This window comes from Eumetopias jubatus, unplaced genomic scaffold (assembly GCF_037043125.1).
Source record: "Eumetopias jubatus isolate StellerSeaLion01/CBP00866 unplaced genomic scaffold, mEumJub1_p1.0 scaffold_8, whole genome shotgun sequence".
Lineage (NCBI taxonomy): Eukaryota > Metazoa > Chordata > Mammalia > Carnivora > Otariidae > Eumetopias > Eumetopias jubatus.
The window spans coordinates 102,540,239-102,562,958 of record NW_028274814.1 but is presented as its reverse complement, the minus strand read 5'-3'; the positions used below and the strand labels follow the sequence as shown (position 1 = coordinate 102,562,958).

Genomic DNA, 22,720 nt, shown 5'->3' with positions numbered 1-22,720 from the left:
ATGATCTATTTTCCAGTTCTCTGAAGGTCCTGCATATCTTTTGCAATTCTTTCCGTGAGGAGGAAATTTCCAGAGCAGACTGCAAATCCATGGTGTCCTGCAGGAGCAAGGCAGGAGTCACCCTCACGGAGCTAACACACCAGCTGGTCACCCAGAAACTTTTCTCTCCACTATTGTTTTATGCTAATGGCGTTTTTATTTTCAGGCTGGTGATTCATATAACATTAGTATCAATTATAATTTCATTTGATAGGGTAATTAATTCATTTCACTTAAACCCTAATGTGTGTTTGGACTATTAATAGTTTCAAATTTCTGAGTGTGCCACCAGTATGACAGACATCTTTTTTTCAAGCTAGTTAGTAAAACGCTTGGTTGATACTGAAAAAAGTAAACAGCTAAAGAGCACAGTATTAAAAAAAAAAAAAAGGCTAATTACTGTGCTACTCTGGCAAGGTGACTATTGTGTTCTTTAGAGTCAGCCTTGTGGCTTCTGCAGATGAACTAAATTTCTAGTAGCAGCGCTTAAAAAAATGTAGTCAAGGAAATATGGTTTTTCAGGTCTTGGAAAGAAATAATCACTGAACTTTAATATATAAGAAAAAGAAAGAAAGAGAAAAAACATTACATTTGAGAAATACCCATACAGCTTTCAGGGTTTCTAGGAAACCAGATTAGCAATTAGAACGTTGTTTGGTGAACAGTGAATGTGGGCAAGAAAAGGGGATCGCCCCGAGGGATATTTTATGCAGATCAGGAAAAGCACTGCTTTAATCTGCCTCTTCTCTCTCATTTAGTATGCAAGTCCATTTTTAGTGTATTGGTAGATATTGCTCTCTTATTCTGTCACCAATCTCTTAAAACATTCTCTCTTTATATTTATATATGTTAATATTATTGCTGGTTTTGCAGTAAAATTCTGATCTTGCGATGGGAGTCATTCTGCTATTTCAAGTATCTTTGAATGGTTACACTTTTTTTCTTTTTCTTGTGCTTCCTCTTCTATTTTTTTTTTTTTTTTTTTTTTGATCTAGAGAAGAGAATCATTTCCTGTCAGGCAAAAGCACAATTTGAGGTAAGTTCCTTCTTTATCCAAATGTAGGATGAGTAGGCATCCTTTGTCCTGGGATTATATAGCAAATTGGAACTCAATTTTTAACTTAAGAGTAATTATCCAAAATTTAAAATTAAAACTCATATTCAATTTATGTTAATTATGTTTGGACCAACTTATCTATGTGAATCTACTTTTTAACTATTCGTTTAAAAAAAAAGATTTAATTATTTATTTTAGAGAGAGAGCGAGCACACGTGCACGTGGGGGGGGAGGGGCAGAGGGAGACAAGCAGACTCCCCGCTGAGACCATGACTCGAGCAGAAATCAAGAGCTGGACACTCAACTGACTGAGCCACCCAGGCACCCCCTAACCATTTTTGAATTCTGAGTACAGATCAAGTTCTTCTGATAAAGACTGTGTCCAAATTGACATGTGCTAGAAGTGTAAAATACATGCTAGATTTTAAAGATTTGCTTCAAAAAAGAAAAGAAAATACAAAAATATATTAAAAATCTTATTAAAAGGCATTTTAGCCCGATTATATGTTGAAATGATAACATTTTTGATATGTTGGGATAATAAAGTACATTATTGTAATCAATTTCACCTGTTTCTACTTTTATTAATATGGCTCCTGAAAAATTTTAGATTGTGTATGTGGCTCTCTTATTCCTACCATAAGTTCTGCAATTGTCCAGAATATGAAGCGTGAACATAGTCCACGTGAATTTCCTTACCCTGAGAAATCACTGGTATTGGAAAAAAGACCCTCCTCTGGTTTCTGTGTAGTGGCCAGACAGGAGAGTTTATCTTCAATCACCATGAGCCTGACTCTGGCTGTTCATTGTGCTTGCTTTTGGCCTCAAAAGTTCAACCAATACCAGGTTTCTGGGCAGCATTTCTCCATCATTATCTGAGCTTCTAGCCCTACCAGCAACCAGCTAAAGAGCCTGCCCAATGCCTACACCAGTGGTAACTCATGGAAGAGCTAGACTAGAGAATGAAAGCAGCTTACCAGGACAGCCATTTGTTCGGGAACTAGGCAGCCCACCTTCAAAGAGGTGCTGATGTTAGGCAAATGATCATTCTACTACACTCAAGCAATTTATAGGGAATTTGGTCCAGCTTCTACACCTTGGACACCATCCTCTAAAACAAGCTTATACTCAGCTGCCTCAAATCAACACACTGGATTAGGATCAAACCAAACTGAACACAACTATTGAAAATACAAGCACTCAAATATTCATGGATGGGCTCTTACTAGACATCTAGATTTTCTATTATTCCCTGAGAATATGGTTCCTGGGAACTGATAAATACACAGCATTTGCTCACAATATCTAGAATGACTCCTGCTACATAGGGTGCATTTAGTTATCTATCACCATTTTTAGGGTATAAAATCTAGATGAACACATGTGATGGGTTAGTTGATAATTCCTGGAAAAAAATCACAAAACATGACAAGGGTACAGATTTCTGACTCTGAATTCAATGTTTTTTTTTTCTTCCATTATACCCCTCCTTTATAAATGTCACATTAAATGGGCATAGATATATTATGCAAATTGAAAAATAAAGGCCAAATGAACTATAAAGATGCCCACCACATCTCTCAAATTTCAGTCTCTATCTTCTTCGCTTAGTCAAGATCTTTCCAGTGGGAAAACATCCCAAAATGAAATTCACAACTTCACTTCTCATTTCTATGCTAAGGATTCCTATTTTGATCTTTTCAGCCCCCACTTGTCTTCAAGGCTCTAGTGCTACATTTCCAACTGTTTTATCCGTTCCTCAAAAACCCCACACATTTAAATTTCACTATATGTAAGTCATCTTCAAAGGACTTGAAAAGCAGAAAAAGAAAACTTGGTAGAAAGTATGTAGTACTCTACATCTAAAGGGAAAACAAATTCTAAATGTGAGGCAGTATTTTGTCTTTACTGGTTTACACAAACCCTCGGGTTATCCACTTCCTTCCTTGGTGACCAAATAGCTTCTAATTAATTTGGCTTCCCAGGAAGCTCCTCGCCTGTAAAAGTGGTTCTTGAATTTAATGCTTTTGTTTTACAGAAGCTAACATTCTGTTGCTATCTCCACATACAGAAATATTTTAATTCAATTTATATGTATTGAGAATCCACTATATTCTAAGCCCTGAAATTGCACAATAAGTGGCATAAGAGAAGCATGTAAGATATATATCTTATTATAGAAGACATTTATATATAATTTCTAGAAAAGCAAATAAATCAGATTCTTGACCTGGTCTGAAGGACCAGAAAGGCTTGTCTAAGGTAATAGCATTTGAGAATGTGTAAGGGCCTTGGGGTAAAAGGAAGTAAATTACTGTAAAAGAAATATTGTTTCAAACCCTGTCTGGGACAAAATCTTATTGCTTTGATATAACTAGTAATCTCCTTATTTGAATAAATTAGAACTCTGATAATTGCTTAATTATTTATGGGATCAATATTGGTCTTGGGAGACCAATCACTCATGCATCCACTTGACAGTCAAGAGTCTGCAGACCTACTAGGAGAGAAACTTATAAATTGGCCCACTAGAGTTTTTCCTGTGCAGGAAGATCATAATAAAACCCTGACACCTGTTTATCGCTAAATTGTCTAGAAAGTTGTTGTTACTGTCTCAAGAATTACTTCCAGGTCTACAATTAGGTTACTATCATACAGAACAGAACCAAAATGGGGGCACTGGATGTGGTGAAAAAGGAAACCAAGGGATAAGCAAAATCCAGATCAAGCAAGGGATTGTCCTTTGACGTTTGGAACTTATTCATAAACACAAGATATAAAAAAGATGAGGGGGGTGATCACGTTTACATTTTATAAAGATCAGTCTTTCTAGAATATGCTATTCATATAAATATGTGAGTCACAAATACAAGCAACAGATTTAATGTAAATTTTCTAGCAGCCACAGTAAAAACAAGTAAAGAGGATCAGGTGAATTAATTATAATGCTATAGTTAATATAATCCAATATACTGACAGTGTTTTCATTTTAACATGTAATGAATGTAAAAAAAAAATTACTCAGTTGTTCATCAACTTCAACTCAATCCTATGATTTTCTAGAATATCAAGGTGCATTGTTAAAAGTTCCAATGACAAGGGTTTAGTATTTTTTTTTTACAATTTCATGGAAAACAACTTGAGAACTTCCATTTTCTTCTTATAAGATTATAGTTCAGAATGTACTATGTTTAATTTCTATGAATATGCTTTCTTATTGATGAAGGCCTGCATAAATAAGAAATGATACATCATTCAGAAATGCAATATTTTATCTGTTGGTGACTCCCTCCAACCAAAAAAGCAAAACACAACTGAAGCTTCTTTTAAAACAACTTATCAAAGACACAGAATTAACATTTTTTAAGGTGGCTTATCTCTTATAAAAATGTAGGGGTTTTTTAAACGTGAAAACCCAAAAGGCTGAAATAAAGGCATTTGAATTTCTCCAAATTCAAATATAATTCATTTGATCATTAATTCTATCAGTGTCTGAAAACAATCTTATGAAGAGATACTATAATTATGCCATTTTACAGATGAGGAAACTGGATGAAAGACATACATTTAGCAAGACTCTAATATTACCTTGAATGTATTTACAAATTGAATCCTCAGAGTATTTGTTATCCTACTGATATAATTAACTTGTTACAATGACAGTGTCATTAGAGCAGCTAAAATTTATTCAAAGTTTCTTGACTGCTAGGCATTGTTTTAAATGCTTTACAGATCCAAACCTAATCCCCCAACAGCCCTACACGTAGATACTCTTACTAGCTCCATTTTTTAAATGAGGGAATTAAAAGATAAATTCTAAAAAAAAAAAATTTTTACTAAGTTGAAATGCTTCACGTACTGTTCTCAAGAATGTTTGAAAATAGTCTAATACATATTTTATTAGTTTGTAATGGTGGTTGCAAAAGCAGCTACCATCTATGGAGGGCTTTGGAAGTGTTGGGCACTGTTCAAGGCATTTGCGTGTAATAACCCATTTGATCGTCATGGTGATCTGTGAGAGGGGGGACTATTACTATCACTATTTTAGAGGTAAGAAAACGGAGGCATCCAGAATGTGGGTAAACTGGCCGTCACACAGAGAAGAATAACAGTGGTGGGATTCCTCTTTGCAGCCTGATAGTGCACGTGTCAAATTGTACTCAAGCTTTGTATTTATGCAGGTTTTATCCAGATAGGATGAAATGTGGAAATTTCCTGCATTCCCCAAACTGTGAATGAAGAAACGAATGCATCAATTTTGGATGACTGACCCATTTTAACTAATGCCTCCCCCCACCACAACTGTTCCAATTCAAAAGTTTTCCGGTTTTAAAAATCAAAATCCTACTTATATCATCCAAATATACATTCTAATTAGTGGGGTTGGAACTCAAGGTGTTTAAAAAAAAGTTTAATTTTAAAGGGAGTTTTCTTTTTATAATTTCTATTAAAAAATTAAGCACCACCAAAAATCATTCTGCTTTAACATAATCTTTTAAAGCTAAAAGTTTAATAGAGGATTTAGTGAAATATAAACAAAGAAACACTTAAGTTGATTTAACTAATATCAACATTCTATTTTATATTATCTCATTTTATAATCAAGCATTTAGGTAGACTAGTGAGAGTTTTCTAAAAATACCCACTGGATAAATTTCATTAAAAATATATATATATCTCTGGTCTTCAGTTTATTTATTAAAAGCTATGTGGTCCTCTCTATAAGGTATATAAAAGAAACATTTACACACATCCTTATTGATGGCTCATTAATAGCACAAGCAACATTTTAAGGCTTGACACTTTTGGTGCATGATTATTCAGTTTTTCTCCATATATAGACACCACACCTTGTTGTCAATAAATAATTCCACTTTAATGGCAAAGTAATAATTTAGACAGATACAGGGTGCACATTTGCAAAAAAATATATGCAAGCTGGTTTACAAGCTAGAGGAACAATAAACCAATAGAAAATACATCATCCAGTTAAGTCCATTGACACCAAGTACTTATTATTGGGGCTTTACAAAGACTACAAAACTTTTCAGATGATTTATTTCACTGTTTCTGCCTATTTACATGATATGTTACATCAAAAATGTACAAAATATAAAATGTATACAGACAAATGTTTCACAAACTAGTTTAAGTTGTAAACTAGGTGAACCTACTGGGATGTATTGCAGGAACTTGAGTGTAAGATCATGTTTGGACTGTGTTTCTCAAAATGGCAGGGAAAGATTAGCAATTTCTTTTAGACCACATATCATACAAGGGCAACTAGTCACTCATCCAGCTACATATACTGATGTTTTACGACAGCTCTGATCCATGTTTGAGGCTTCAAAGTCAGGGTGACAATTCTATGTGCATAAATTCAGTTCAGATTTCCCTTAGGGCAATAGCACCGTGTAGGACCTATAGACTTAGCGACACTCTGAAAACGGCACAGATGTCTTGTGTTGTTATTGTTCTATAGCAACTGACCCACGGGTGGTCACAGAGGGTAGCACCAATTCACGTCCTGAAAGCAACCCATCTTCACGTGCCTAGAACAAGTCTACACCATGGCCTAGCCCTTTGGTTCGGAAAACTCAAAACCCCGCCCTCTGTGCGTGGTGGTAACTTCTCCCATGATTCCAATTGGTTTTCATGCACTCTCTTTAAAGCCTGCCACAACAGATGCTTTTCGGACATTTTTACTCTCCCAAAAACTTATTGGCTTCATGTACAGTTTTGAAGCATGCTCACTCTAGCACTGATCGCTCCTGCATCGTCATAACAACTGTAAATACAGGACAAACACACCAGATAATAACAGCTTTGAGGGTTTGCATTCTGTATTTGTTTGCAATGTACAGGAAATCTCAGCAAGTGAAACACCTCAACACCGACAGGATTAAAGTACATTTGTGTGTGTGTGTGTGTGTGTTTAGATTTGTGCAAGATTTTTAAAATGATTATTTACAATCCCTACCCAGTAGACTGTGCAAATCTAACCTTCTTTTACAGTATAAACGCTTCTTCCACAGTGACTTCACTGCTTCAGTGTTCTTTAATGCTGAATTTCTCATGTACAACGATAGCAATCAAAACGACATGCTCCAAACTAAGAGGAATAGTATGAATAATAATGAAAAGAGGAGGGGAGGAAAAGCCAAATAGTTGTGCTCATGTTGCATCTACTACTTCCAGCTCTGCTGGCTAAGAATTCCAAATCTCCCTCCTTCTACAACTCTTTTGCCTAGAACTGGATGGAGGGTAGCCACATGTCTTCGCTTTGAAGTGATGGTCAAAGAGGGTTTCCGGGCTAACTTGAACATTTTGGAGGAGAGGCGATCTATTCCCAAGGTAAAAATACTCTGATTTTTCTCCTATCCAATTCTTCCAAAAAAAAAAAAAAAGAACCCCCGAAACAAACAAACAAACAAACAAAAAAAAACCCCAAACAGATACCTAGAGATGAGGCTACTGTGTTAACTGGTGTTGCTTGGTTATAAAATGAAAAGACAGTGGAGATTACCAATGGTTTAGGATTTAAACCAACTGTTAAACTGTCGTAGAAATCTGTTTTAAGGCAGTGAGACAGCACCATAGGAAATGTTCCTTCTTTCACTGAAAAGGCTCCAACAAATAAAGCCCTAAGAAAGCCTTTTGTCAGTGTTGACTAATAATTGGTATAAAACTCTTGTTAAGGGAGTGGGCAGGTGGTTTAAAACAACCTTATAAAACCTGTGGTAAAAACAACCTTATAAAACCTGTGATCATACACGAGAAAGTTGGCGGAGCACATCATGTGAATGTGGCAGTTAAGAATGACATTGGCACGTCTCCAGCTGGCCGTCGTCGTGTCTTCCTGGCGGTCGCATAATTCCGCTCGTGCCGACGGAGGCCTGGCCTCTTGGCTTCGTTTTGGAATGGGGTGCGCGCACAACACAAACGCTGCTGGAGCCCTGTGACCAGCACCATGGGGCACGAAGGAGGTTGGACGGAGAAGAAGGGGCCCTGCTTGGGGGGAGGACGGCCCCTCCGAGGAAACGAAAGGGAGGGACAAAAAAGGGCGGCATTGTAAACTTTTAAAGAGGAAAAAAACAGAAAGTCCAGTTTGGCTATCCCGTGTGCAATCGATTCAGTTGCCCTGTCTTTAGGGTCCTTTCCAGTTGAACAATGGAGCCGGACATCACTCCAAGGATATAAAAATGCCTAGAAATAAAATAAAGTTAAGCTTCCGTTTCAGTTGAGCATCTTGGCGGTTCCAACTTAGTTCTGCTGCCTCCTCGGAGACCACGACTCTGGGTCAGGGCCCTCGACAGGGTGCTTTCATACTGGCAGTGGGTTAGTGAAAATACCTTACTTGTTAAACCTTTTGAAAAAGCATAGTCTCTTCCCCTAACTTCTTTCACCCTCTAGAGAGTGGATTCAAGAGATGAATCTAGAATGTCTTCATGGTGGCTGGTGCTATCGCTGTCACAGCTTTGTGTGCCCGAGTAATTGGCTGCTTCTTGGAGTTTCATTAGCATATTCATCTGAAGAAAGAAAAAGAGACATCGATGTAGGCAGTGATGCAGTGAGTGAGCCAGCCCCGCAAAACACTCGGCCCTGAGCCACAGGGAGCAGTGCGCCTCATCCCATCCAAGCGAAACGGGAAAACAATTTGTATTCGTCGCCTCAGGCTCCTATCCCAGTTCTCCCAAACATGGCTACACCACCAAACCATAAGGACAGAATCGGGCCTCTAGATAGCTCTTTTATTTGGGGTTGTGAATGAATACGGCTCCAGCCGGGAGACGGGGAAAGAAACTCTACCACAGCTGGACATCTGGGCTCGTTGCAGGAGAGCACGCCAAGCTTCCCGGCTTTTTGGCGGGGAGAGGCAGAAAGCACTGAATGGCAAGTGAAAGTCAGGAAGGCTCGTAAACACACAGGCGCGCACACAGGCGCGCGCGCGCTCCCCCGAGAGAAGGAGGGGTGGGGTGGAATGAAGCCAGCTGCTGCACACAAGCGCACCATCTGCTGCTTAGGAGCTGACCTCGAAGGAGGGGATTGAACGAAGCGGACCATGAGTGCTTGAAGAGGAAGAGGGAAAGAATCACTGTCAAGTTTCTGTTGTTGCATTTCTGGCTAAAATATGATTGATATATCACTGAAAACAAAAGCCACCTTCTGGAACAATAGCAGCTGTCTCGGGTTTCCCAGTGGATAGGACAATGGTAATGTTTGTTCCAGGAGAAGGGACATACGCGTGAAGGCACCTGGGGAGAAAGACAGCTAACGTGTCCATGTACTACAAAATAAAAGGCAGCCACCTTGCTTGGCTTTTGATAGATCCGCAGATCCACCGTTAGAGAAAAAAGACTGTTTAAAAGCAAATTGTGGATACACTGTTCAACGATTTTAGAAAGTGCAGGAAAACTGGCACAAGTCTTCATGAAAGGAGTAAGACTTGTTTTCTTGTCAAGGGTCTCTAGAAATTGTCCCGCATGGGGCTCCCTGCTTAGCGGGGGGGTCTGCTTCTCCCACTGATCCTCTTCCCTCTCGTGCCGTCTCTCGTTCTCTCTCTTTCTCAAATAAATAAATAAAATCTTTAAAAAAATTAAAAAAGGAATTGTCCTAAACTCTATGTTGTCTAATGCATAGTAATTTTATTATTTTATAAAGTAATCCCAGTTGTTGTTTTTTTTCCCCCAAATTAGAGAACTGGAGAATCCGATCCAATAAAAAAGAGAAATCTAAAAAAAGGATTCCTTAGGCATATATATGTTAAGCTATGGACGCTTGTGTGCTCGGTGTAAAATGCGTGTTCAATAAACGTTTGTGAAATCGATGATAAACTGGTAATCACCAATTTTAGCAAGCGTGCCTCTCTTTAAAATATGCTACAGTGATAGCATATTTTAAAGTCATTTTAATATTCTTCAGGACAGTATTTTTCAACATAATTGTTAGTCTAACTCTCTGAATTTATTAAATCAGCTACATACAGATATGAAATGAAAATAGTTAGTGACAACCTCTCAAACCCCATAAGGCAAAAAGCCAAATGTCTCCATCAACACGTACTTTCTCTCTCTCCCTGTCTCTCACCCACACACCCCTCCCTTCATGCACGTTCATATTGCCTCCCCCCTTTCCGATGTCAGTTCCTCCGTCAATAGTCGCTGGCTGTATGTTCAAACATTTGGGTGGAAGATCATTTGTAAAACACAATTGTGTGCTGAGTGTCCTCCTGATTTACTAAGAGCAGAAATTGTAAATGAGGTCTGTTTAAAGGGGTATGATTCTAACCTCAGTCACAAATGTTTGAAATCACTTGAATGCTGAATGTTGTAAAACTTTTATGGTATAACAGAAGTGTCATTAAAGTCTTAATCTTTCAAGATGGTGCCATACAGAAAATATGCTTTATTAGAATAAGTTCCAAGTCTTAGATTCATAATAAATGTACACACGAGATTTAATTTGCCTTCTCATAGTGTTGCTTTGTGCATTCAAGTCAAAGGGGATTACAAGAGGGGGCAAGGTTAAAATATGACCCAAAAGTCACTGGGATAGATCGTTATTCTCTGCAAAAGAATGTCCCTCCTCTCCTCTCCTCTGCCTTCCCCACATCCATAGTCATAAATATAACGTCCATCATTTGTAACACGTTGCTCAGGTCCTTATCACCCCTGCTGTTACCAATCTGCTGGGCTCCCAGCCTCCATTCTCTTCTTTAATCTATCTTCTGCTCTGTTACCAACGGGATCTTTATAACCTGCAAATCTAGCTTAAGGTAAGTCCCCTGCCCAAACACCTTTGATAGCTCCTCATTATTGGTGTGATAAAGTTTTAACTTCCTACAGAGATAAACAAGCCTCGGCACAATCTAGCAATTGCCGACTCTTGTAGCTCTAATTCTTCTTGCCCTTTTTGTTCTAGTCCCATCAATCTGCATATAGCATTTTTATTCATAATCATTTTTATTACCCTATTCTACGTTTCACCTGCTGCTTCCTTAATTTTGGACATCCTCCATCCAACCACATGATGAACTTTTATCCTTCCTTCCAGACGCAGCTCAAGAATCTCTGCCTCTATGAAGCTTTCTCTTAATCACTTCCTCAATGGACTCACAACTTTATCGAGCATGTGACTCTACCATTATTTTACTGTAATTTATATAGGTAGATGTCTCCACTAATGAACTGTGAGCTTCTTGAGATCAGAAATATTTTATTTATCTTTTTATTTATCTACCAGGTCTTAGCCCTGAGGACATACTTATTAATACTTGTTGAAAGAATGAAATGAGTTTGTTGATGATGAATAAAATACTATGAGATGCACCAACAACTTGTATCCTTATTCATAGCCAACATATTTCTGACATTAAATAGTGGATTTTTTCCAAATATTTTTGATTTAGATTGGATGGCAAATATATTTTTACTTGATGCCAGTAGCTATGGGACGATAACAAAATAAAAGCAGATGGAATATTTATTTTCTTATCAGAAGGTGCTTGATCCAAAGATTTACTTTTAGATGATAATAAGTCTTTTGCTATTTAACACGCCATAATCCCGTTTCTTAAGATGTTTAGTTGAGCAGCCATTTAAGTCAGATTTTTTAACCCCAATTTTCATTCAGAATGGGAGACTCTGGATCTCTTTTCCATACTAGAAGACAAGAGCTTTCAGAGCCAGGGAAGAGTGCTGGATGGGTTTAGCTGATCAGGACTATGGGAACTGGGAAATTGAGGGCATCCCCTAAGGGTCCCTTACTCGACAGTTTAATTCTCAAAACAAACTCTATAAAACCTCTCCTTAACCTGGAACAGACACAGTATATCAACACGCAAAGGCAAGACTAGAGTTTATAAAATTCAGATGTAATAACCCATACTTGTATCCTAAAGTTTATATTTACTCTGTTAAATACTAAACCATTCTATCAGCAATTAATTAGTATTTGCTCACAATTATGCTGCATCCAAACCAATTCCTCCACCACTGTTTATTTCAAGTTATGTATGAGCTAAAGGGCCTACTACCTGTTAGAAAAAGAAAGGTCCAGTCCCTTAAGGATTTTACAGTCTAGAGCAAAAGCCCAATATAGGAAGTCCTATATTGTTCTCTGGACTCTAAGCAGGCCTTTGTATATACTTCCATGACTCTACAGAGCCCTTTGAAATAGCATGCACAATTTTCTGTGTGTGTGTGTGTGTGTGTGTATGTATGCCTTTTGCTGTGGAAAAGATCTTAAAAATCTATCAGCTTGTTTACATGTAACCCCCAAAATATTAAGACTGGTCAGCTGAGATGATAATGTATATATGTTGGGTTGTGGGCATAAGAATATTCCACAAAATGTCAAGTCATTTTATGTTCTTGGGTATAGTCATAGGTTATGATTTTTAATCATTTCTTTTTTTGTTTTAAATAACATAATGGCCTTTATTTCAGTATCTTTTCTTTCTGTATTGATTGTACAAGTCCAGTGATTTCTTTAGCCATAGGATGGTAAGCTAATAAAGGCATTACACCTGACACCAATCTATATAAATTCATCCATAAACATGAAAAAAATACATAAAAAACAAAATCTTTTTCCAATAATACCACTTACTTAATATTCTCAGAGTACTCATAGTTTGGAGTTTTACCGACCTTTCTTAAACCATATAGAACTTCAAATTAAGAAAGACAGGGAGAATCAGAGGGAGTAACTTCCCTTTGATTTCCAAGTCAGTTTAGTCTTCTCTACTGTAGGCAACAAAAGACTAACTGTAAGTCTAGTCAGACTAGTTGATATATGTAAAAGATTCTTTAGTTCTCCAAGTGTACATTAGATTATATTTTTTTTAAATGTAAGAACAAAATTCAGTTTTCTCTTAAATACCAAGTGAAGTGAGTCATGTATGTAATGTTGAAGATTTATTAATTTATTTACATAATTTTCTGTATAATAAGATAAGAATTATGGTCACAGAGTTCAGCCTGGTTTTAGTGTTTCTTGATTGTTAAGCATACAAGTTTGGTCTTTCATTTTTAAGAATTTTCCCCGATGAAAGTAGGCCAAAGGCAAAAGAGTTAAAAACTGAATACCTATATCAGAACAGTTCCAAATACCAACTAAGATAACTAGTATCTTTGATACAAGTGACTAAATATTGATGACCACACACCGTAGTTAAGATAATATTAGAAGACTCACACATCAGCTTCTTACCAGAGGATCCCCTTCTGTGTCACTCTGTGGAATGTGCTTCGAGGTTGTGGCTTCCTTAGTGGCTACGCAGCCCTCATACCCAACATCTTCTGGTCGCAACTGAAGTAATGTTGGACCATCCTGAGGCAGAGATGCTGAGCTCCATGGGTATGTGTCAAGCACCCACTTTGAGGGGTCTTCCCAAGGTGCCCGTTTCCCATACATCTAAAAAATGATCACATATCTAATACATATCAAATACATTTCTATTTGGTAAAACAGGTGACCACTAATTGAGTGATTCCTTTGCACACTGAGTCCTTTCAAGGGAATTGGGTCCATATACAATTTTCCAGATTGTAAATATATGTCTGTCTACATAACTCTCTTTCAACTTGAAGGAGAAATAAAATAAAGATGAACATCTGGGATAGATGGTCAGCATTTGGGAGAGAGTACGAAGTGGGTTTATTTTTTAAATGCATATAGAAATCGCTGCTCATATTTACCCTTATTAGTAATTTTATAAACCAAAAGAACACTCACAGTTGAGGAAGAAAAGTTCCAGTGATGGAGAATTGAAAAAAGCTATGCTAGACACTAAATAGAGTTCTCTACTAAAGTGCACTTTGCAAAGATGATAAATAAAATAAGAGCCTTTTTCTCCATCAACCTCACTCTACTCAAATTTTCTTTGAAAATAAAAATACTTTCTCTGATAATCATTTTCTCCAGATTAATTTCCTCTAATAATCTCATTGCTTCCTGTAAAAATTCTTTTTAGATGTTTATTTATAAGGCCAGCAGTAAAAGAAGAGGAAAATGGGAAATGGAAGCATTAATGTTGTCAGGACTCAAATGGAAGCAAAGAGTCTGTAAGAAAGAGATGATAATGGCTAAAGTACTGGTAGTGGAGGAGAGGGGAGAAGATAAATGAATATAAGACATGTTGAAAGTTTTTAAGCTGGAAGCAAGATTGAAACCAAATTAGGAAGGGCACACTGCAGAGGTGGAGGTGGAATGGACTTTGTAAACAAGTACAAGGCTGCTGGGGAACAGAAAGAAAAGCTAAAATGCAGGGAGGGGCACCTGAGTGGTTCAGTGGGTTAAGCGTCTGCCTTCTGCTCAGGTCATGATCTCAGGGTCCTGGGATCAAGTCCCTCATCGGGCTCTCTGCTCAGCGGGGAGTCTGCTTCTCCCTCTCACTCTCCTTCTGTGCTCTCTCTCTCTCATCCTCTCAAATAAATAAAATCTTAAAAAAAAAAAACTAACTAAAATGCAGAGAAGAGGGCAGTAACGTGGCCAAACTAGGTCTTTGATATACTTCTGTCCTGCCTTGACCTGCTCCTCCTTCCCGCCTGCAATCCTGGTTCCCAGGTGCCTATTTGGTCTCAGATAGCACACTGTGAGGTGTTCTACATGGCTTGTTGGCTTGTTGTGGTTCAGAGACAAAAGCAAAATGGTGGATACTGACACCACAAAAGGCATATGGATTGCCTTGGAGTTATCTTTTGGGTTTCTCCTGGAGGAACTGTATGAGGTTGTGTCAGCCTTGCCTTGAGTAAAAGAGAAAGAGAGAAAGAGAGAAAGAGAGAGAGAGAGAGAGAGAGAGAGAGAAAGCAAGCCAGAAGGCCAGGTCCTGGTATCTGTGTATTCCTTGGGAGATAATGGCAGGAGTAGCAATCACTAGATTTTTTTTTTTTTTTTTTTTTTATGGCTATCTTGTTTTGGAGCAAAAGTTTTCTCTCAGTTAAAAACCTACTTTATCTAGCTATAAGACATTGCTTGCTATACAACTTAAGCTAATTGAAGGAAAATGTGTAATTCTTGGAATGTCAATGTTACAAAAAGAATATGAAGGTCTAGAATCAACTGATGCCAGCCTTTTAAAGAATCATCAAGGACAGCAAGATCGGAGGTGACCAAATGCTAAATAGGTCCAATTTGAAATTTCAGTGTAAAATAGATATTATAGAAAAATAATTGGAAAGATTTAAATATTAAAATATTATAAAATAATAAACTATTAAATATTTAAATATTTAGAATACTATAAATTGATTGTTGACTTTTCAGTAAAGGTAGAATCACCAGAATAAAACTCAGAATCCATTGTGTTGCCAGTGTTTTTTTCCAACTAGAACATCTGACAGAGAGCATTCCCTACATGGTTCCTCATCAAAGCATTCATTTGAAAAGAGATTTTTCTATTCCTCTCAACTCAGATTTTCATCTTTGCAATCAGGCTTTTTTTTTTTTTTAATCTCTTGCTCCAATTCAAGGTTCTTTGTTACCAGTAGATCCAAAGGAATGGTTCATAACACACATGATTCCTTTTCTTCCTTTTCTTACAGAAAACATCTATGGACCATCCCAGGAATATCATCTGCCAATGGACTTCTGGCTGAGCACATCCTTCAGTAGCGATGAGAACTGTCTACCCACCAGAGGGTTTTCCTTTCTTATCTCTCCTGTGTGCTGGATTTCCCCCCTTACTCCTTACATCATGGTTGACTCAGCATTTACACTAACCTACTACTAAACTTCTAGAACCACAGCGAGAAACGAGACATTTTTATCCTTCTTCAAAAATAATTTTGAAATACCTCTCAGTTTTAGTCTGGGAAACTGGTATTACTCTAATGGTTATACTTTCACCTAAATTATAATTCTCAGGATAGTGTTTTATAAATAATATTGATTTAAGTATTTTAAAAAAGAACTGATGCAGTTTTAAAAAATGAGACTTAAGGAAGTTAAGCATTGTTAGGTATTACTGTTTTTGAGTTTGTAAAATCTTCTTTTTCTTTATATGTATTAGCGAACACATATGAAATAAAGAGGATTTTATATATAAAGACTTGGATGACAGCTTATTAATACTGAAACTGTATGAAGACAACCTTCATTTAAATATTAGTTTTAAAAATTATGACTTCTAGCATATTATAAATTTTCACACAAATTTTTTTGTATAAAATGATTGAAATTGAGAGACTCAGCTCACATCTTAGCATAACAGTTTCAGAGGAACCCAGAAAAGTGAGATGTTATACTTAAAAAATAAAAACCTTTGGTATATTTATATTTTGTTGGACCCAAACAACAACTGGGGCTAGATTGGCTCATACCCATCAAATATGAAATCGTATTACTTAAATCTGGAATAAAACCAGTGGACAACATGTTCTAGGATCAGTATCTCTGAACATCCTCAGCGCATCCACCTAATATTTATTCATCATGTTCACCAGAACCATCATGATGGTTCTAAATACTGCCCTTCTGTTCTACTAGGTGAGGAGAGTGTACTGGTCAAAGGAAGGGAAAGGAGGGAGTATCAATAACCAGTGTCTTTTTAAAGGGTAAAGTACTTAACACAGTATTGCAGATGACAAAATGTGAAAAGCAAGAACCATATCTTAATCCTAGTAGCAGCTGCGATAATCAGAGATAGAGATGCCTAAGCAAAAACTTCCTAAACTTTGGCCGAGTTGTTGAAAAGATTAGATTCTTTTTCTTTTACAGTAAGTTGGATGATTAAGCAGTACAAATCTTAAAGATTCAACCTTGAGTTTTACAATTCTACAATTTCATGAAATCTCAAATCCAATTTAAGGAGATAGTATATTTTGTTGAAGAAACAGAATTTTCTTATTAGTGATGTATTTTGACTTTTTCATTAGGAGTACATAGAAGAGACAGCATAGGCCCTCATGACATAAGGTAGATGACAGGAACAGCAGAGATGCTGCTAAACCAACCTGCCATAGATCTTAAAAAGTCAACTGCCTTAGAATTTAGAGCATTCCCTCAAAATAGTAAAGGATCTTGCAAGTGATGTTAAACGGCTTCAGACAATGAAACATACTAAAAACAGGGAACCCGTAAGCAAAAACTACTTGTTGCAAACTATACGATAAGAGAATAAATGATCAAGGCCCATGTTAACATGTCTGTCTTATAAGATATAGAACTGTCTAATTAACTGGCTATCAACTGACGGCTATTACCCATGGCAATAAGTTAGTTTGGCCTTAAATGGGTAGTTGTTGGAGTAAAGGTTTTCTCCTTCTTCTGTATATTTATTTTCAGAACAGAATATACAAATAAATAAAGTGTTGCATACTAGTTGATTTTTAAAACTTTACTAGTATATTTATGTAGTTCATGCCTTCAGTTTTCTGTATAAATACCCAGAGAGAAGAATGTTTTTTGCTTTAAAGGATGATTTTGCTTGTTTTTAAACAGTAAAGAAAATTGAGTACTATACCTGAAGACCTTCTCTCACTGCCTCCAGAATGTAAGGTACCAAAGAATAGTTCCAGAGATCCATGAACCACACTCTAGAACCTTCTACATCCATAGGACAAGGAAGGAAAAGTCGGGGGCCTAAGAAGAAGCAAACCATTTTGAGAACCGTTACATGTAACAACCTAAACACACAAATACTCAAGACATCATTTTGGGGGAATTAATAATATGTCTTGCAGGATTCTTAAACAATTACAATCTTGACCAGCTCGACTATTATCAAAGTATGTTTTACTGAAGACTCAATCTCCTGAACTCTCCTTCCTTTTACCCTAAAATCTTAATCTTGAACATAACATATTAGAGTTAAGAGAAACCTTAAAGGTCATAATCCAGTCAACCTGCCCCATTTTATAGATGATGAAACCATGCTGAACTAAACTGCCAAATATAAAATATGTTATTATTTGCAGAGTGGGACTCAGCCTTGGTCTTCTGATCTCAATTGGAAAATTCTTCTTTTTCATTTACCTTGTATCTTTGGTGAGTACATCTTTATAATCCATCACAATGGGAAAGAGACTTCTATACATGCAATTTAAGAAGGATTAGAAAAATAAACATCTTTATGCCAACTAAAGAGAAGTAATTCAGTTTTGCCTTAAGGAAAAGTATGAAACACCTCTGTTATCCATAAAACACCTAAATTATTTCTAACTAAAATCTTCTCTCATGACTATATTTGATGTGAGCCACTGGCTCACATTTGTTTTTAGCATAAAAAGAGACTTTAAACAGATATAAATTATTTCAAATAGTTATCTGATCTTTAAATATGTATCTATATTAAACTCACGTGATTTCAGTCAAATCTCGGTAAACCATAATAGTCAGGCAAAATGAATCTAATCAGACATGTAAAGCCTAGAAGAAGGCAGACTTTCAGAAGGAAAAAAGAAAACTTAAATCTTTGGGAGCCTGAAAGAAAATGAACTTTACTTGTTATTTTCTACCATTCAATCTGGTCATTGTTACCACATACCCTTAGGTCCTGGAAAATGGCATAGTGCAGTTTTGGAACTCACCAATGGTAACATCAGAAGAACTGTGTGTTTCCAAAAAACTGTTGAGATGATGCCATGTCTTAGGGATCCAATCTATAATTTTGACTAAGTCATTATTGCGTATGTTCCTTTCAATCTCTATCTCTATCAGTTTCCTTCGAAGATATCTGCCTAAAAAGCCTTTCACTGGTTCTGTGTGGTTCGCGCATAGCACCCACCTACCAAAAGACAAAACCATACGTAACAAAACAAAACCAGAAATCTTTAAATAAATTAAGTTTTAAGTCCACAGTATTCTCTTTCCAATATAAATGAAGAATATTCCCATGTCAATTGGTGGCTCCTTTTAATGATCAAAGGGGTTAGGAGATCTATTAGCATTCAAGGTATACAATATAACTAACTTTTCTTTTTAAGCTAAAGTGAAGCTCATGTGCGTCAGAAGTGAGTGGGAATCTACATGCTGAGTACTCTTCTGTAGGAGAATCACAAATCCTGAAATAGGAACTCTCTTCACATTCCTCACACTTTGAAGAAAAGCGCTCTACTTTAGCTGGTGACACAGTGAGCAGGACAAACATTTCTTTCCTTTCCTTCCTTTTTTCTTTTTTTTTAAAGAAACACTTCTGATTACAGGTTGAGGATCACAAAATGTCTGCTTGAGAAAGAGTGTCAGAAGAAGTGAGAATTATTTTCACACCACAGGTCACTACTGGCAGGATATGTCAATGTACAAATGGAAAAACACTAACCAAAAGCAAACAGAAAGAGACAATACAAACAAACAAAATAAAACATTCAATTTATCTTTACCTGAAATTGTGATGCAGCTCTAGATTTGGTGATGAAGAAACTCCCTGATTCATCGTTCCAATAATATATGGACTGGAAAATAAAATAAAATATGTAGATGTGCTGAAGGTAATAGAGATTAGTCTATTAAAATTGCCTTAAAAACAATGTAGGTAAATATGGATTATTCCATTTTAACATTAGGCTTTAAAAGGGTAATTTTGTAATGTTAGGTTGAAAAATGACAAAGATCCTTGAGCTGGAAATTTGGATTTGGGGCTCTAACTTCAGCTCTAGCATCCTAGGAGAATCATTTTACCTTTCTAAGCCTGAGTTTACTTATCTATAAAATAAAAAGGCTAGATAGAATAATCACAGGATTATCCAATCTCATTCTAACATCTTATGAATCTTATGATTATAATAAAATTCATTAATTTTTCCTCTTTTCTTATTTGTAGATATTTTAAAGTTTCTTAATGACATGAGAAAATTTGTAGTTTTGTTTCAATGCTGATTTTATGATGATCCACTTTTAACATTTAAAAAATCTCTAGCAGAGATTATTTGGGATATTGTACCATTAAAACTAATACTTAGGTTGCTCTTATAGGTCCTTCCTTTAGAGGCCATACTATAGTGAATCTTTAGTGAGTTTTCAGATTTTTTTATACCCTACTTCAAGCTTTACTTTCATTGTAAACAGTTAAAAATTAGACTCATTAATGGAGATATATCTGAATGCATTACATTTATCTTTATAGGAAGGGTGAATTTAAACTTTGATATGCAGTAAAAATGAAACCAGAGCTCTTCTTAATTTCCTTGATCCAAACATTCTGTCATTGACATTGGTCTCCCAGACCTTCTGCATATCTGTAGAAGCTAACACCATCAAGTAAATCATGTTTCATTAAGTTACCTGGGACATAATTGTTGAATGACTAAATAGATGTTTCAAGAAATGCACAGGGTTTTTTTTGGAAATATGTTATAATATTAACGAAAGCTTCTCAAATTAATGGCATCCACCATTGGTTTTAAAAGGTATAAAGACATAAGAAACAAATTTGATCATTTTTTCATATTTTATCACTCAAAATATTTCATAAGCATACCATTTGTTGTATTTACAGTTGAGAAAACCATTGAAGATATCACTCAAAGAGCCCACATGATGAAGATTATCAAGGATTATTACAACAGGGAGTTCTACACCATTATTATCAGCACTGCACTGTTCAGCCAGGTTAGCTAGATACTGTTGCAACTCCTTGAAAAAAATAAAGAAAACAAATACATCAATGATAAATTTATACCAATGGCAAGCAATTCATAGTTTAGGAACAGCACACTTTGCCATTTCGGTATCTTTGATTAAAACCCATAGGTCATTCCAATGATATAAAACAAAGCAAAAAATATAATGCTGAGAGAATATATTTTTTAAAGAAAAGAGCAAAGAGAAAAATCAGTACAGAAGAGCTGCAGCAAATATAAAATTGTGAAAACAAAAGCATGTTTCTCAGTTGTTGTCTCCCCTTAAAAAAAGCAAAAAAAAAGGAGAGTGGGGGGAGTGAGTTCTGGATATGAGCTCTTACAATGAATCACAAATACTGAGACTTGATTCTTGCTTTTAGTATTACAATGATAAAAGTGGATTTTAGCAAACCTTATGATAAGTCCAAAATGGCACACCTAAGTTTCCACTAATACTTTAAATGTTTTAATTCCAATTCATTTCAATAGGGTGCATGAAACCACAGCCCCAGGACCTGGACAGAAGTATGGTTATTATTTATAATTTGTATGCAACTTCTGTGATTTTAAACAAATATAAAATTTGTTATATTTCCCTGGGTCACTTGACATTAGCATTTAGCATTTCTTGAGCTTCTTGGTTTTTTTCTACAGGTATTATTCCTTTCTAATAGCTTTTAATCTAAATATGATAACCAGTTCACTAATTGACTGCTCTCACAGATGGGTAGGCCAGACACATAATTAGGATTCTTAAAATTATCCTAATCAGTAAGAGCATTTCCATAATATTTGCATATTTACAATGACATTTTCAATTTGTAAATCTTCCTCAGGGTTAAAAAAACAATTCCATGATTCCAATTTCTGGCAGCCAGGTGAATACATGAACCACTCACCCTAGAGGCCTCCTCTTCATCTGTAATACTACTTTTAGAACTAAAGGCAGAAAAGGATCGGGCCAGGGTTTTGAGGTATTTAGTAATATATTCATTTAAGTTTAAATATAAAATTTATTAGAAAACTAATGCACAGTATATCTTACATTGAGCCAATCACGTTGAATAAATATAGCCTACATCAGAGAATACAGAAAAATACATTTAAAATAATGAATAGTCTGGAGAATTTCATTTATCTTAAAAGACAAAAATGGAATTTATATCAATAATCTACCCATATTGTCATTCACTCATTCATAAAACATTGACTGCCTCTCTTCTATGTTCAACACTCTAGACAATCCCCTGAGGTGTACAAAAATAATGGATCATCGTTCAAGTTAGTAAGTTTAACATGAATTATGAACTGAATCAAGTACTTTTCTGGGCATAGGGGTTAAAAAGTCTTCCCTTGTAGGCTTTAAGATGGTCACATTAAGTACTAAAATTTAAATATGATAAATCATTTGAATACAGTGTCATAGTATATTAGGAGCTATGAGAGGTCGGGGAGGGGATTTTGCCTAGGTGGTAGATATCAAGGAAAGCTTTCTAGAAAAGGAAACGCTGGAGCTTGGGAGGGTGATAGGTACATACATAACTAATAAATGTACAAAATGCAATGTAAAATATCCCATGAGAGAGGTTAAAAGAGAGACGTGGTCTTTAGGAAGAAGAAAGATTACTTCGAACTGGGGGATCCTGATGGACATATAGCGAAGTGGAATTTGAGATGAATTCTGAATAATGAGAATTCCAAATGATAATTATGCAGTTATTTATCCTTTCAAAACACCTTAGCAAGCACTTATTATGTTCCAGGTACTCTTGGCACTAAGGATTCAGAGATTATTTCTCCATTCCAGGAATTTAGAGTTGATAAGGAGAGGTCAACAAGTAAATCACAAAAACAGTGTGGTAAGTGAAATGCACAAAACACGATAGGGAAACTTAAGAGAGGCCCCTCATCCAGACTTGTTCAGAGAACAGGGTACTTGGGGACAAACTATTGAAGTACAAATAATAAAGAGTGGAAGCTGGAAGGTATGAGTGTGTGATGTGTTTGGGGAAATAATAAGTGCTCCGTTGTTACAAAAGAAATTGTACATGGTAGTGGTGGT

General features: G+C 36.2%; 1 protein-coding gene across 3 annotated transcripts in view; it reads right to left on the bottom strand.

Moving 5' to 3' along the window:
• Positions 1-8,505: 8,505 nt before the first annotated feature.
• NAV3 (neuron navigator 3) overlaps positions 8,506-22,720 on the bottom strand; it is a 346,824-nt gene continuing 332,609 nt past the window's right edge. For all 3 annotated transcript variants that reach the window (XM_028105477.1, XM_028105478.1, XM_088025643.1), the window contains 6 exons: positions 20,517-20,671; positions 19,420-19,491; positions 18,628-18,824; positions 17,562-17,680; positions 13,310-13,513; positions 8,506-8,625 (listed from right to left, as the gene is read on the bottom strand). In XM_028105477.1, coding sequence (XP_027961278.1) covers positions 8,506-8,625; positions 13,310-13,513; positions 17,562-17,680; positions 18,628-18,824; positions 19,420-19,491; positions 20,517-20,671 — 867 coding nt within the window. The remainder of the gene's footprint in view (positions 8,626-13,309; positions 13,514-17,561; positions 17,681-18,627; positions 18,825-19,419; positions 19,492-20,516; positions 20,672-22,720) is intronic.